Source organism: Hyaena hyaena, unplaced genomic scaffold (genome assembly GCF_003009895.1).
Source record: "Hyaena hyaena isolate Hyena2069 unplaced genomic scaffold, ASM300989v1 scaffold_589, whole genome shotgun sequence".
Classification (NCBI taxonomy): Eukaryota; Metazoa; Chordata; class Mammalia; order Carnivora; family Hyaenidae; genus Hyaena; species Hyaena hyaena.
The window spans coordinates 945,010-958,895 of NW_024081220.1; the positions used below are offsets into that span (position 1 = coordinate 945,010).

Sequence of the window (13,886 nt, forward strand, 5' to 3'; positions counted from 1 at the left end):
TCCACCCCTTAAAACAATTAGCTGCAATTCTAAAAAGCAGAATAGGGAAGATAAGGCAGAGTAGATGGGGGAGGAGGAAGCCCTCCCCTCTCTGGGCTGTGCTTGAGGGGGAAGGGAGTTGTCCTACTTTCTGACAAGCCGCCTTTACTGGGGAGGAACAAGTACTGAAGTGTCCCGAGAAGAACGTGTCAGTGGACTACAGAAATCAGGCTTTCGGACTGGAAGTAGCATTCCTGTCACTCCCAACAATTCAGGAAAGGAACCCACAAGGGTAAGGGGGGCTTGACAAGTTTTGCAGCTCTATGTTACTAACTCTAGGGAAGGATCTTGAGAAGAAACTGCCAGGAGTGAGCCAAGGCTGGGTTGCTCCATACACTCTCCCCATCTCCCCTCCAGCTCTCAGCTTGGTGGCCTGGCGGGTAGCACCTTGCTCTCTTTTCCTGGCTGCCTCTCACCTAACTCTGAGCTCTCCACAGTCTGGTGCTGCCCCCTTCTGGGACCCTCATTTTCTGGACTTTGAGAAATGGGCGGCCACATGGGGCACCGCCATTCAGATCTCAGTGAAGGCACAAAGGTGAGGCTTACCTCTGTCTCTTTGGATCACTGCTTTTTCACACTGTCCTCCCTCCTTTAAGAAATGGGCTGCCACAAGAGGCACCATTGGGATCTCAGTTAAGGGACAAGGGTGAGGCTGACCTCTCTCTCTTTGGATCGTTGCTTTCTCATAACTGTCCTCCCTCCTTATTCTGAAAATTGTCCTGCTGTCCTCTGAGAACCCCTCTAAGATGGGATTCTCGTCCCGTGTTTCTCGGGCTGCTTTTGAGAAGAATTCTCCTCTCTTCACCCATTTCCAGTTTCTACTATTTCCCATTCTCCTTTCTAAAGCCATAGCCATGTGCTACTGTTGCGGATGCATAAACATGTCCGCATTCCTCACACCGCATTCCTCCTTCCCCAGGGTTCTGCTTAACTCCAGGCTTCCTTGTTGGGACGCTTTACAGATACCACCTGTGCTAGATTCTCATTCCAGAATCACCGCTCACTCTGCCCTCTTCCCCGCCCTGCCCCAGGTTCTCCCCAAAGCTGCTTTTAAGTCCTTCAAGTACGGGGCCTCCCCCGGGTGGGCCAGGGTCCTCTTCGGGATTCACTCTTTCCTTTTACGGTACTTTAGGCTTTGAAGTCTCCAAGGATCAGGATGAGAAAAAAGAGCTCAGTGAGCAGGAATGACAGCAGTTGGCTGTGAGTATGAGGTGGAGGTTAGGGGGAAGGCAGGCTACCCCAAAGCGGGGTGGGGTAACCATGGAAATGGAAATGACAGCAATTTCCTTTAAGATCCCTGACTTGGATGACCAGGACACGGATCACTCCCCTTTGTATTCCCACCCGCACTCTGCCCAAACTGGAGCTGTTCGTGGAGGAGGCTGCCTCCCTCTCCCATCTTAACAGCTTTAAGACTTGGAGGGGTGCACCTTGAGGAGCGGTGTTGTCAATTTAGAAACATCTCTGCCTGCCCGTGCGGGGCCAAGAGAGAGAATGCGATAGAGAAAGTTCGGGGGCGGGGGGGGGGGGGGGAGGGGAAGGAGAGTAGCCCCCGGGATTGTGAGGCTGGGGGAGGGGGAGCAGATGCCGGCAAAAGGGCAGGAGAGGAACGTGATTGTTGAGAGAAGTTTGGGAACGGCGTGGGGAGGGGGCAGGGAGAGGCGGGGCGGCGCGGCCTCCTGGGCAGAGCCCCGCGTCTGCTCAGTCGCTGTCGCTCTTGTCCACCAGCACGGCGTCCGACTCCTCGGTGATCTCCAGCAGCGTGTGCACGTCGGGGCTGCTCCCGCGCAGCAGGTCAGCCGCCTCGCCGCGCTCCGCGCCGCCCTCGTCGTCGTCGGCGCCCACCTCCACCATCTCGGTGGCCTTCAACACCTCCACCTCGCCCTCGCGGATCTTCTTGACATGGAAGGTGAAGGGCGGCACCTTGTACACCGCCGTCTTGGAGCGCGCGTAGACCACGTGGTCGGGCGTGAAGGACTTGCGCAGCTTGTCTCGCGAGGTCTTGAGTTTCTCGCGCCGCTCGGCGGGGACGAGGCGCGTGCCCAGCTTGTTCATGCGCTTCTCCAGCGTGTGCCGCGTCTTCTCCAGGTTCTCCTTGGTCTTGAGGCGGGTCTTCTCCAGGTTTTCGCGGGTGCGCACCTTGGTCTTCTCCATCTTCTCCTTGGAGAAGGCCTTCTTGAAGTCGTCCACGCGCCGCAGGCCGCTGCGCTTGATGCGCTCGGCGCGCGACTCCTCGATGACCTCCTCCACCTCCACCGCCTCGTCGGAGGACAGCTCGAGCGCCGCCGCGTCCTCCTCGGGCCGCTCGCCCTCGCCCAGCTCGTCACCCTCCTTCTCGGGCAGCGCCTCCGCTTCCTTCAGCGACTTGCTGACGCTCACTTTGGCCGGCAGTTTCACTTCATCCTAAAAGGAGAGCAGAGCCGAGAGGTGAGAGGCAGGGCGGGAGTTGGGGGGGGGGGGGCGCGGCGCTAGCGGACACTGGACGAACCCGAGGCAGGGTGGTGGTGCTCCTGAGCGGTGCTCCACTGGCCGTGAAATCGGCCTGACTCCTTCGTCGGTGGATCCCCAGAGCCTTGACCCTGAGCTTCACACTGTCGGCGTCCAATGAAATATGTGTTGAATGAACGTTAACTATGCAGACAGGGCGAGGAGGGAACCGAGCTTCCGGTCAGAGGTTGACGTGTAGTGTAATTGCCATGAGGCTGATTATCTCTACAGCCCACCAACCCTGTCCTGTGCCCTCCATCCACCCATCTTACAGTAAAGCCACTCCTTACCCACTTGCGTCCCAGGGAACCCAAGGTTTAACTTTGGGAATGGGCAGAGCGCCCTCTGGTGCACCGAGTCCCACACTGCTCTAGCCCGGCCAAAATGCAAAGGGGTTTGGGACGCGGTTAAGGGGATTAGGGGTAGGAGGGGTGAGTTCACAGCCAGTGTCAGGCGACCCTCAGGTAGGGTAGCTTGAAGCCAAGATAAAGGGAATGCCTTTCCCAGGCTTCAGATAACTTCAGAACCAGTCTTAGGAAAGGAGAGCTGTGCTGCGCCCACTCTCCCCACCCTTGACCTTCACATACTGATTTGCTCCAGCAGTAGTCACTCCCCCCACCCCACCCCTGCCCCCCATGTAGAAAATGAAGGAAGAGAGAGGAGGAAGCTGGCTGGCAGCCAAGAGCATGTTTTCTCCCCAACATGGACATTTATTCTGGTTTTGACTTTCCCAGTCTTGGAATGGAAAGGAGGCATTGCTTTTTCCATTCTTGTTTTTTTTGTTTTTGTTTTTTCCCCAGACTGGAGCTCAAGGAGCCAGGAATAGGGTAGTGGTCCCAGATTCCCTGAGATCTGGAGCACAGAGCCAGTTCTTTTCTCTTCCCCTGGGAGTACCTAGCACCAGCACTGTTTTCCATTCTGGGAAGATTTTCCAAAGTCCTGATTCTGGGCCAACAATTCAGACTCTCAGGATCATCCCCCACAAGAAGGTAGGGGAGGCTGGTTACAGAAAGGGAAAGAGGGCACAACCCAGAACATAAACATAAACCAGATCACTTTGACCCAGACTCTTTTAGGGACTTCAGATGCAGGAATGAGAGTCAGTAGTTTTTCAAAGGGCTTTCTGAAGATTGTTTCCCAGAATTGTAAGGAAATCCCATCGGAGAAAAATGAGGCAACATGAATTGACCCCTCTCATACACACACACACATACACACACACACACACACACACACACACACACACACACACACACACACACTCACACACGCACACAGAGGCCACTTGGTATCTCAGCACCACCTGCTACAGAAATTCCTTCCCCAGCCCCCAGCTTCTTTCCTCTTCCCTCCCATCCACATCCCCCCAGAGTTTCCTGGTTTACACTGAAAAATAGGAACACCCCCTCCCAACTTCCTTCCCTCCCTGTCAATAGCATTAGCAAGGACAAAGACAGAAAGCTAGCTCCACCTATTCTCCCAAACTGGGCACAGCACTGCTGGGCATAAAGCCACCTCAAGCTCTCATTACTCAACTACACCTCCCAGTAGGCAAGGTGATCTGGGCTCAGGGCATGCTGGGACTTGTAGTCTCCACTTGCCATAGCTGGTTTGGTACAGTCATTCTGTCCATCCCTCTGCCTCTTATCACTCACAGAGGCACTGAAGTGGTGTTTTCCTTGTTCTGTGTGTAAGGAGGTCCCAACCTATCTTAACATTCCTTCTGATTTCCAGTGGTATCCTTTGGGCCTCCTCTTTACAGCCACTTCTCTGTCTGCTACTTGAATCCTCTCTTTTACATACCATTCTAGGGCTCTCCATAATCTAGACTCCTTGCTACCTCTTCATCCCTCTCCACCCAGCATTACCTGCAGCTTCACTATAAAAAAATTTCAGCTCTGATCTCTTCTTTGCAGCCTCTCTGACTAAAACCCCACACATGCTCCACCAAAGGGTAGTGGAGAACCCCTCCTTTCACTAAGCTCAGACAATGTGGATGAGCTAGAGAAGGATTAGGGTGATGGGCGGGGAATAATCAGGAAACAGTCCCAGCTGCTGGAAACCAAATCAACATTGTCTCCCTGCAGCATCCCTGATAACCCCCTCCCACATCCACTCCTGTCCCACCCTGCCCCCTCAAGGCTGAGCAGACTGGTTTTCCTGGCCTCCAGCTTCCTAGATTAAAGGTGTTTGCCAGCTGAAATTGGAAGTGAACGGGGCTAGGGACAGAGTTGTAGCCAATCCCATCTTCCTAGTTTTTGATGCAAGGTCTCAAATACAACATCAGGGAGCATTCCCAGTGAAAGGAGGTTTATTCTCGGATTTGGAGGTGTCTCCCCCAGTCCAGAAACGTATGCGGGAATATAATAACCTCATTCATTGTAGATCTCCTCTAGAGTGATGGTTTATACCAGAGGAGCTGCCTTCTTGGTGGAACATCAGGGGATGGGGCAACGAACAAACTTGACCTAAGTCCTTGGACGGTGTCCAGTAGACTGGCTCTGGAAAGGGTATACCACCATGACTTCAGCTTTTCTCCTCCATTAATGGATTTTCTCTTTTCTCCCTGTTTCCAAGCCAGGTTTCCCCTATGACTCACAGCCTTGGAGTGCTGTCTTGGGCCCACCCAGCCTGCCTGTTGCTACAACAACCACCAACACAATTCCAAAGCACCTCCCCTCACCCTGGGCCACACACTGGCTGGGCACCCTTGTCCCACCCCTACTTCCCTGGCAGATCTCCTTCACTAAAGGAAGGGCCTCAGGGGTTGCCAAGGAGGAAGGTCTCTGCTTGTTCTGTTTTCACGGTTTTATTAAACAAAACCACCACTCCCATCAGGCTTGGTTTCCAGAGTTACCTTTAATGACCAGATCTGAGCAAAAGCATGCATAGATTCCTCTGCCCCCAACCAAGCACACACAGCTCTCCGACCTAAGAAGGCACCAGTCCAGGGTGAGTTTCAGGAGCCCCAGGGAGGCGCCCCGCCCCTTCTACTCCACTCCCCAACGCTGCTGTATAAACTGAAAATCCTTTGGCTTAGGAGGAAGATTTTAATATGATTATAATTTAATCGAGCACCTATTATGTGCCTGGTTCAAGTATTCACATTTGTTAGGGAGAAGGGACAATGTCTATAAGTAGGAGCCTTTCTTTTTTTTCTTTCTTTTAAAAAAAAATTAAGCTCTACACTCAGGATGCGGCTTGAACTCATACCTTCAAGATCAAGAGGGGGAGCCTGGGTGGCTCAGTTGGTTAAGCGTCCAACTTCAGCTCAGGTCATGATCTCACAGTTTGTGGGTTCGAGCCCTGTGTCAGGCTCTGTGCTGACAGCTAGCTCAGAGCCTGGAGCCTCTTTCAGATTCTATATCTCCCTCTCTCTCTGACCCTCCCCTGCTCATGCTGTCTCTCTCTCTCTCTCTCAAAAATAAATAAAACATTTAAAAAATTAAAAAAAGAAAAAGATCAAGAGTCATATCCTCTACTGACTGAGCCAGCCAAGTGCCCCAGGAGCCTTTATTGATTTAGAGCTCAGTCCCCAACTTCTGCCTGGGAATTGCCAGAGAAGACTTTGGAGAGGTAATTCAGAGACCTAGAATCTGCTCAGAGAATAAGTTAGAAGAGAGTGCAAGACTTGGGGAGAGGTAGTAGAGAGGGAAAGTCATAAAAACTCAGAATCATTACTTTAGATTGCCAAGACAAGGGGTGAGAGAAACCAAAGGCAAAGGGTCCTTTCTGCTAGAGCAGGATTCTCAACAGGGGTACTGTTGCCCCCAACAGGTAGAAATGGATTATTCAGGGGAGGGGGGATTTGGGGTAGTGCAGTAGTTTGTAGTGCTCAGAATCTCAGTGCATACACAGATACATAGCATATCTGTAGTATTAAGATTTCATAGAGAAGGGGGCAATTGGGGGGAAACATCTAAAGGGACTCCTTAGAAGGATGGTTATGGGGAAAAAAAGAAAGAAAAAAAGTTGAGGAAACACTTTTGTGCTATAGGGAGGCCAAAGGATCCAAGCCAGAGGCAGCTAAAATGTCCCCCCATCAGGCCTCTCTGAGTTGGCAGCTTTTGGGTGCCCCGCCCAAGGCAGGATCTGGCAAACATAAGGGATCCCTTTGCAAAACATTTTCTTAAAAAAAATGGAAAAGATCAGTGTAAATGTTTGCCTCAGCCACAGGGAGGGGGTGGACAGGGCACAGAACAGAACCCAGGCCTGGGCCTCATGAAGGCCCTCTCCAGCTGGCCTGTCCCAGAGGAGGAGTCAGAAGGGGGATGGGAAAGAGAATCAGATGCCATGGCACAGTTTCATGCAGATTCATGCAGGGCAACACTGGGTGCAGCTCAAGTATGGTGTTTGGAGCATCTACTATTAAGACAGAAACCAAGAGGTAGGGGAGAGCCGCGTCCCTTCACCTCCCACCCCATTGCACACAACACATTCCCCTGAACTCTGCATAATGCGAGAGTGTTTTCACAATACTGGCCACCCACCCATGCTTGGAAGAGGCCTGCCATCCAGATGCTGACCACCGTTAAGCCATGAGCTGACAGTGGGCCGGAGTGACACCCCATGCCCACATCACCCAGGAGGCCCTAAGTGCCCCCACTGGCTGTCGGCTCCTCTGGGGTGGGCAGAGGCACAGGCTCTGGGTAATAGGGTAGTGTCCTAGGCGTCTGGTCAAAGGGTGGGAGTTCAGGCACTGTCTCAGGCTTCAGGTCAAAGGGCTCAGTCTCAGGCAGAAGGTCAAAAGGCACGATCTTGGGTGTGGCCAGGTCAGAGTGTGCTTTCAGCTTCTTCTTGGGCTAAGATGAGGAAAAGGGATTTAAATGGGGCTTGAGATGGGTGCAGATGGGGTTGAAAAAGAGGTCTTAGTGGGCATGCGGAGTTGGAGCCGGTGAGTGGGGGGGAGTACAGCATGTATTAGGATGGAAAGGATCCACATCTTAAATGCTTCTTCACAAGGGCCCTGGGGTTGAAAGTGGAACACACCCTAGCCCATAATTAAGAAACACAATTTAAACAAAGCGCCTCTCTCCCTCCATCTAGAATCTTACACACACGCGCACACACACACACACACACACACAGCAGCCTGAGTGCCAGGACCCTTGGCCTCCTACCTTCTGTCCCTACCCAGCTGTGGTCTTGGGATGATGCTATTGAGGACTGGAGTGAGGGGGTAAGAGGCTGCTGGGGATGGAAAAGGAGTTCTCTAAGAGGCTAGTTATTGACTCTAGCTGTGGAGTCCCTGATGAATGGAAAAGAAGACAAGTAGGCAAACAACTCCACTGTCTTCACAGTCCTATGCTTTTGCTCCCAGTTCTTGTTCCCCTGGGGCAGGGTAGACACTGGGTGCCGCCCCGGATAAGGAGAGGGGAAGGCTTGGAAGAGGGATGTCCTGGCTGTTTCCCTTTGGCCACATCCCCACCTCTGGCCTCCCTTGTCACTCCTCCCACTCCCCACGCCTGGGATATCAAAGCTCAAGATGCACAGAGAAATCAGGAACAAAAACCAAGTTATTTTTATGACAGGTGGGCCTACATCCTGGAGGACCTAGCATCAGCTCCTATTATCCCTCCGGAGGGGCTGAGCTACCACTCTTGCTTTGGGCCATCAGAAGTCAGGGATAGGGACAGTTAGGGGCATCATCAGGCTCCAGTGACAGGGTAAAGGTTCACAGCCACAAAAACACAAAGCAGCGGATGCCAATCTGCCCTGTGGAGTACAAGGAGAAGGGGCAAGTGACAGGGAGGCTGAGGCCTTATCCTCTACACCCCTCCCGTCCCACTGTCATTGGGCCACTGTCATTGGTCATTGCCTCTACTTCAGCACTATGAGGCTGAGTAATGGCCACCAACCTTAGCCCCTCTTAGCCAACGTTGCACACGTGTGCACACAGGTGCGTGTGTGCACGCACACAAACATACACACACAGCAGCCTGAGTGCCAGGACCCTGCAGCTATCTCCCTTAGAGAATGAAGGAGCCAGAACTAATCCTTTCTTGGATAACGGGCACCCTGACTTCTGCTGCAGAGCCTGGGAATGGAAGGAGGATTTGAGGAGCAGAGAATATAGCAGAAGGGGTACACGTGGGTTCTGGCCCCAGCTTTGACCCTCACTAACTTCAGTGACAGTAGGCAAGTGACTTCCCCTCTCTGGGCCTCCACATCCCCAGCTACAAAATGAAAGAGCAGAAATTTATTATCTCTGAAGTATCTTCCAGCTCAAAAAGTCTGTAATGACAGAATAACAAAATATTCACAGTGGTATGGTTCAATAAAAGGGAACAAACCACCACTCATCTTTGAGGTAGGTTGCCTAGCAACAGTATCCTCTCATTTCTATCAGTTGCTTACTCTGTGCCATTGCATCCTTTTGATTTTGACCTGTACAATAGTCAGATTTTATTTACGAAAGAAAGAGAAAGAATAAAGAAAAAAAAAACAGGGAGGGGGGAATATTATTTTCCTTTGGTCTTAAGAATATTCCCCCCCCAAAACACCCTCCTGCTTTGGAGCCAGTGACCAGGAAAAACTCAGCTTTTTGGAGGAAGGATGTGGTAAGCACTTTTTCCATGACTAGGCTTAGGGGATGAGAGGGACCAGAGCCCCACATTGGAACATTTTGGGACAAAGCTTTGGAGTTCTTCTGGAATGAGGGAGCCCTGATTTGCTTCAAGTCCAGGAAGAAGCTAGAGGTTAGGTTAGGATTCAGGGAGGAAAAGCTGGAAAGCCCTCATTCCAGCCTTGGTGCCCTCGCCTTTAAAGCCCATGGGCCCTTTGGAGCACCTGGGTGGCTCAGTCGGTTAAGTGTCCAACTTTGGCTCAGGTCATGATCTCATGGTTTGTGGGTTCGAGCCCCGCGTCGGGCTTTGTGCTGCCAGCTAGCTCAGAGCCTAGAGCCTGCTTTGGTTCTTTGTCTCCTTCTCTCTCTGACCCTCCTCTGCTCACGCTGTCTCTCTCTCTCTCAGAAATAAAACATTAAAAAATAAAATAAAAAAATAAAGCCCATGAGCCCTTCATCCCTTAAATGCTTTCTGGTTTTATCAAGCACTTGGAGCAGGTCTGATGGGGCCATGTGTAGGTCACTGTCCCATCAAAACTGCTCCAGAAAATGTTTCTTTCCATTTTAGCCCCCTTTTCTGCATTCTAAAAGAACACTGATAATATCCAAGTCATTGGCTGGAAGAGTTGGTTCTTTAATGATCACTACCCCTCCTGTTTGCGTAGTGCCCACGATCTGCCCCATCTCCCCAGCAGTTAGTTCTCAGTCCGCTCACCCCTAGTCACTGGTAGAATTCGCTCTTTGCATTCACTGGCTGTTGCCTAGCTAGGTGTCACCTGATAGGATGGGATGCCAAACTGCTGGTTTTTGTTAGGGAGATAGGGAAATGCCAGAGGACAGTGATGACTCAGAAGCGGATTCAGGGTGGGGGCTCTGATATCCTGGGATGGAGGGTGCTGATTTTCATGGCGGGGGTGGGGAGGTCAAATATAAACTTAACCTATAAATCATTATGCCTATCAGTCCTTTGAATATGGGGTTCCTTTCTTTATCCCCCAGGAAGAAGGTATCAGAGGCCAGATGACTTGATCCCACAGCTGGGGCCTTCTCCCTCCTTTCATTCTCCCCTCCACCCCACCCCCAGGGCCACATCATCACCTCCCACGTCTGCAGTGGGGAATACAGCGTCCCCTCCCCTGTTGCTACTCTGGAGAACTCACACTCTCCCAGGCCTTTCTCCAAATTGCTCTCTCAGTTTGGCCACCCAAGCATCCTACCCCTCAGCCTGACTACCATAAATGCTGCCACCCCCAGTCTTCCCTATTAGGTCTGCCAAGGCGCAGAGCTATTTTTACCTCATTCTCTTCCTCTCCAGACCTCCCGGAGGAGCAGCCTCTGCTTTTCCTTTAGCAGTGCAGGACCCTACACCCTCGCCCCTACCTGGGACATCTGCTTTGCAGCTCAAGGAAGTGCTGCTTCCCGGAGCCCCACCGCTGTTGCTGGAATCTTTTCCTTGCCTCTGAGCTCCTCTCCAGGTTGGAACCATGTTACTTCTTAGTGATTTCTCCTGTGGTTTGGGGGCTTAGGTCCCTGACTTGTGTTATTCTTTTGACCTCAGCCTTCTGCCTCCCACTGGCCTTGGTTCAGTCCAGACAGGGTCAAACCCACCCTCTGATCAGACCCCCTACCCTGGAGACACAAGATGTACAGGTCCCTGCCAACTGCCAACAGGGGGTCATGGAGATGCCACTGGCCCCACCTAAGTACCTGCCCTTCTCTCAGCATCTCCACCATTGACAGGTTTACCTTGAGCCTAAGAACTTTCCCAGGTTGTGCAGTCTGGGATATTTAGAGTGAGGAGGGTAACCTATCCAAGCCCTTCGTGGCAACCTTCTAGCCCACAGGGCTCTGGAGAAAAGAGTTGGCTGGCTGTCCCACACTCCTGCGTGTTCTTTCCTCAATGCTCCCAGTACTAATCAGCTCTCTTAAAAATCTCTCACATACACATTGCTCCCGGCAGTTAGATTAAGTGGAAACAGCTCTAGAAAAACACTTTCTACCAGATAGTGCTATATAGAGGTGGGGGGCACTTCTTGAGCCACTTGGGAGTCGTCCCAGGGCATTGGAAGGAGGGGGGAGAGCGCCACTTCTTCCTCTGTCCCAGCGCCACCTCTTCAGAGGCCAGCTCACCGTTCTCCCTGTGTCTGCTGATCCCAAACACTGCATCTCTTTTAGCTGCTGGTAGAGAGACCAAGGCAAGAACCTCACTGAATCCCAGATGGTTATGCAGAACCCAGCTTGATCAGGCCCTGGTGCAGTGAAACCACAGCTTCCTGACAGGTTTTCTCTCCTAGGGGGTGTGGGAAATCTAGCCTTCCTTTTCTTTACATTCCCTTCTGTAAGGAGAGGAAGGGGCAGAGGGAGCACAGACTAACTAACCCCTTCATCCCCATGATCTCACTTCCAACGGCAACCAGGCGTGCGGGAAGCAGAGCAGGCGAGGCTGGGCACATTCCCACCCCACCAAAGATCACCGAGCCCTCAGCTCAGACCCACTTCTAAAGGGATTGGGGAGAAAACCGGAGAGGGCCAGCGACAGAGATTTCCTGGTTTATTTGGGGTTATGATTTTTTAAAAAAAGCTTTAATAGGGCGGGAGAGACGCGGAGAGGTGCAAAGGAAGCAACAAGCGGCCTGGGCGGGGCCTGGGACGCGCCAGCCTCCTCGCGCTCGTCTGCCCGCGGCTAGGCGGTCCGGGAGGCTAGCGGGGTGATTCTCCGCGCCTAGATCGCCGGACCTGCAGGGACCCTCTTGCACTTCTCACAACGCACCCCGCCCCCCCTTCGCTTCCGCCTTCTTCCATCGGGCAAAGGGTTTGGGCGCGCCGCCGGCACCGCCAAGGTTCTGAAAGTGCCCGGAGGCCAGAGGCAGATCGCAGCGAGGGGACGCGGGGGCAGCCGAGGCCCACGCGAGGGCGCGGGGTCCGGGGGCGTGTGCTGGCGGTCGCGTCCCTCGCCTGGCGCAGCCCCCGCGGATGCGTGCCTGAGCCCTGAATCACCCGCTATATCGGGCGAACAGCGCCGGAGGCCCCAAACCCCGGGCTGCGCCGCCAGTGTCCGCTTACAGCGGGCCCACCGGCCGCCAGGGACCCCTGGCTTTCCCCAAAACCTCCGCCAAGTAGGTAGACTCGACAGAGCCGAGTTGGGAGCGCTCTGCGATGGGGAGCATCCCCGAGTCCGGCCCCCTAACTCCGTAGCGAGTTTGTCACCAGAGGGAGGGGGCTCGGTGAGCAAGCGAGGGGTGCACAGCGTGCTCCTCCGCACCCTACAGGAATCCGCCGCCCACCGCACTCCGCCCCACCCCACCCCGCCCCACTCCAGCGGCGCTCGCGGGAAGAAGGGTGGGTCCTCCGAGCTGGGCCAGGCTGACTGGAGCGCAGCACCGCGGGCAGGTCCCCCCCACCCCAAGCCCCGGAGACAGTGGGCCAGGCGCGGTCCGCCCCGCCAGCTCACCTGGTAGATCATGACTTTAAAGTTGCGGCGCCGCAGCAGTTCGGCCTCGTTGACCTCCAACTTCTTGATCTGGCCGGCCTGGCGCTCCAGGCTGCCGCGCACGGTCTTCACGTTGACGCTGACCTTGCGCACCTTCTCCAGCAACTTGCTCACGGTGTTGCTGGTGGTGGCGTGTGCCTTGCCCAGCTTGCTCAGCTCGCCCTGGATGCTCTGCACGGCGCCCTCCATCTCCGCCTGCCGTTCCTCCAGCTGGGCTTGGGTCAGCTGGATCTGGTCGACGGCGCCAATGATTTTGTCCAGAAGGCTCAGCACCAGCACGCCATTCACTTGGTCTGACTTGATCAGCTCCTCTGAGCCGGCCCCTGACGGCTCCTCCGCCGCTGGCGCCCCCGTAGGGGAGGACCCCGGGTCCCCGACTTCGGGGTACCCGGGAAGCGGCTGCTCGATGATATGGAGCTGGGTGTCCTCCATGGCTACCCGGAGCCGTGCGGGGCCGGCCGGGTGGAGCTGGAGCTGGAGCCGGAGCCCAGGAGAGGAGGAAGAGCGGGAGGGGGGAAAGCGAGAAAGAGCGGAGAGCCGAGGAAACTCGAGCCACGTCCGTGCGCACCGGGACGGTGGCCAGAACTGTGGGGCGGGGAATCGGTGAGCTCCCGGGCTCCGGAGCCAAACCCCAGAATCTCTTAGCGCATTGGCTGGCCCCACCCCAGAAAGGGAGGGACCGGGACAGAAGGGGAGACCGATGGTGGGGAAGGGGGGCGACCGAGGGGGACCCAAGAGCCGAGCGCCCCACCCTTCCCAGGATGGTTGAAATAGTTGGAGCGGGAGACTAGGGCCTCGGCTGCCAGCGGAGGCCGCGCAGCGGGACTGGGGCGGAGGAATGTGAGCTGGGAAGGGAAACAGGTCCTAGAGTGGGCCTCTTATTTTCCCTCCCGCTTTTTTTGCTTACCCACACACCCACCTCAGCCTTTGAAGTTCTAGAGCGGGCAAATAGAACGTGAGATTCTGAAATTGTATGCAAAATATCGTATTTGCCTGTGCACAGTTTTTGAGAGGGCAAAAATCCATGGCTTCCACAGTATTTTCCAAGGTCCCAATACTTCCCTCATGACCAAGTTACCAACCCGTGTTCTAAAAAGGCAGAATAGTGGGGCGCCTGGGTGGCTTAGTCGGTTGGGCGTCCGACTTTCGCTTGGATCATGATCTCGCGGTTCGTGGGTTCGAGCCCCGCGTCGGGCTGTGTGCTGACTGCCAGCTCAGAGCCTGGAGCTTGTTTCAGAGTCTGTGTCTCCCTCTCTCTCTGACCCTCCCCTGCTCACGCTGTCTCTCTCTCTCCTAGAAATAAAT

General features: G+C 54.1%; 1 protein-coding gene across 1 annotated transcript; it reads right to left on the bottom strand.

Moving 5' to 3' along the window:
* Window positions 1-1,674: 1,674 nt before the first annotated feature.
* Window positions 1,675-13,259, bottom strand: CAVIN1 (caveolae associated protein 1). Its single transcript, XM_039256720.1, has 2 exons — window positions 12,543-13,259; window positions 1,675-2,442 (listed from the first exon to the last, which is right to left on the bottom strand). Exons 1-2 carry the CDS (start codon window positions 13,011-13,013, stop codon window positions 1,741-1,743), a joined length of 1,173 nt encoding a protein of 390 aa, XP_039112651.1. The 5' UTR covers window positions 13,014-13,259; the 3' UTR covers window positions 1,675-1,740.
* Window positions 13,260-13,886: the final 627 nt, after the last annotated feature.

Excerpts from the sequence above, each read along its gene's own strand:
- CAVIN1 (XM_039256720.1), bottom strand. The coding sequence starts at position 13,013 with ATGGAGGACACCCAGCTCCATATCATCGAGCAGCCGCTTCCCGGGTAC. Across the intron at positions 2,443-12,542 it reads TTAAAGTCATGATCTACCAG|GATGAAGTGAAACTGCCGGC; the intron begins GTGAGCTGGCGG and ends CTCTCCTTTTAG.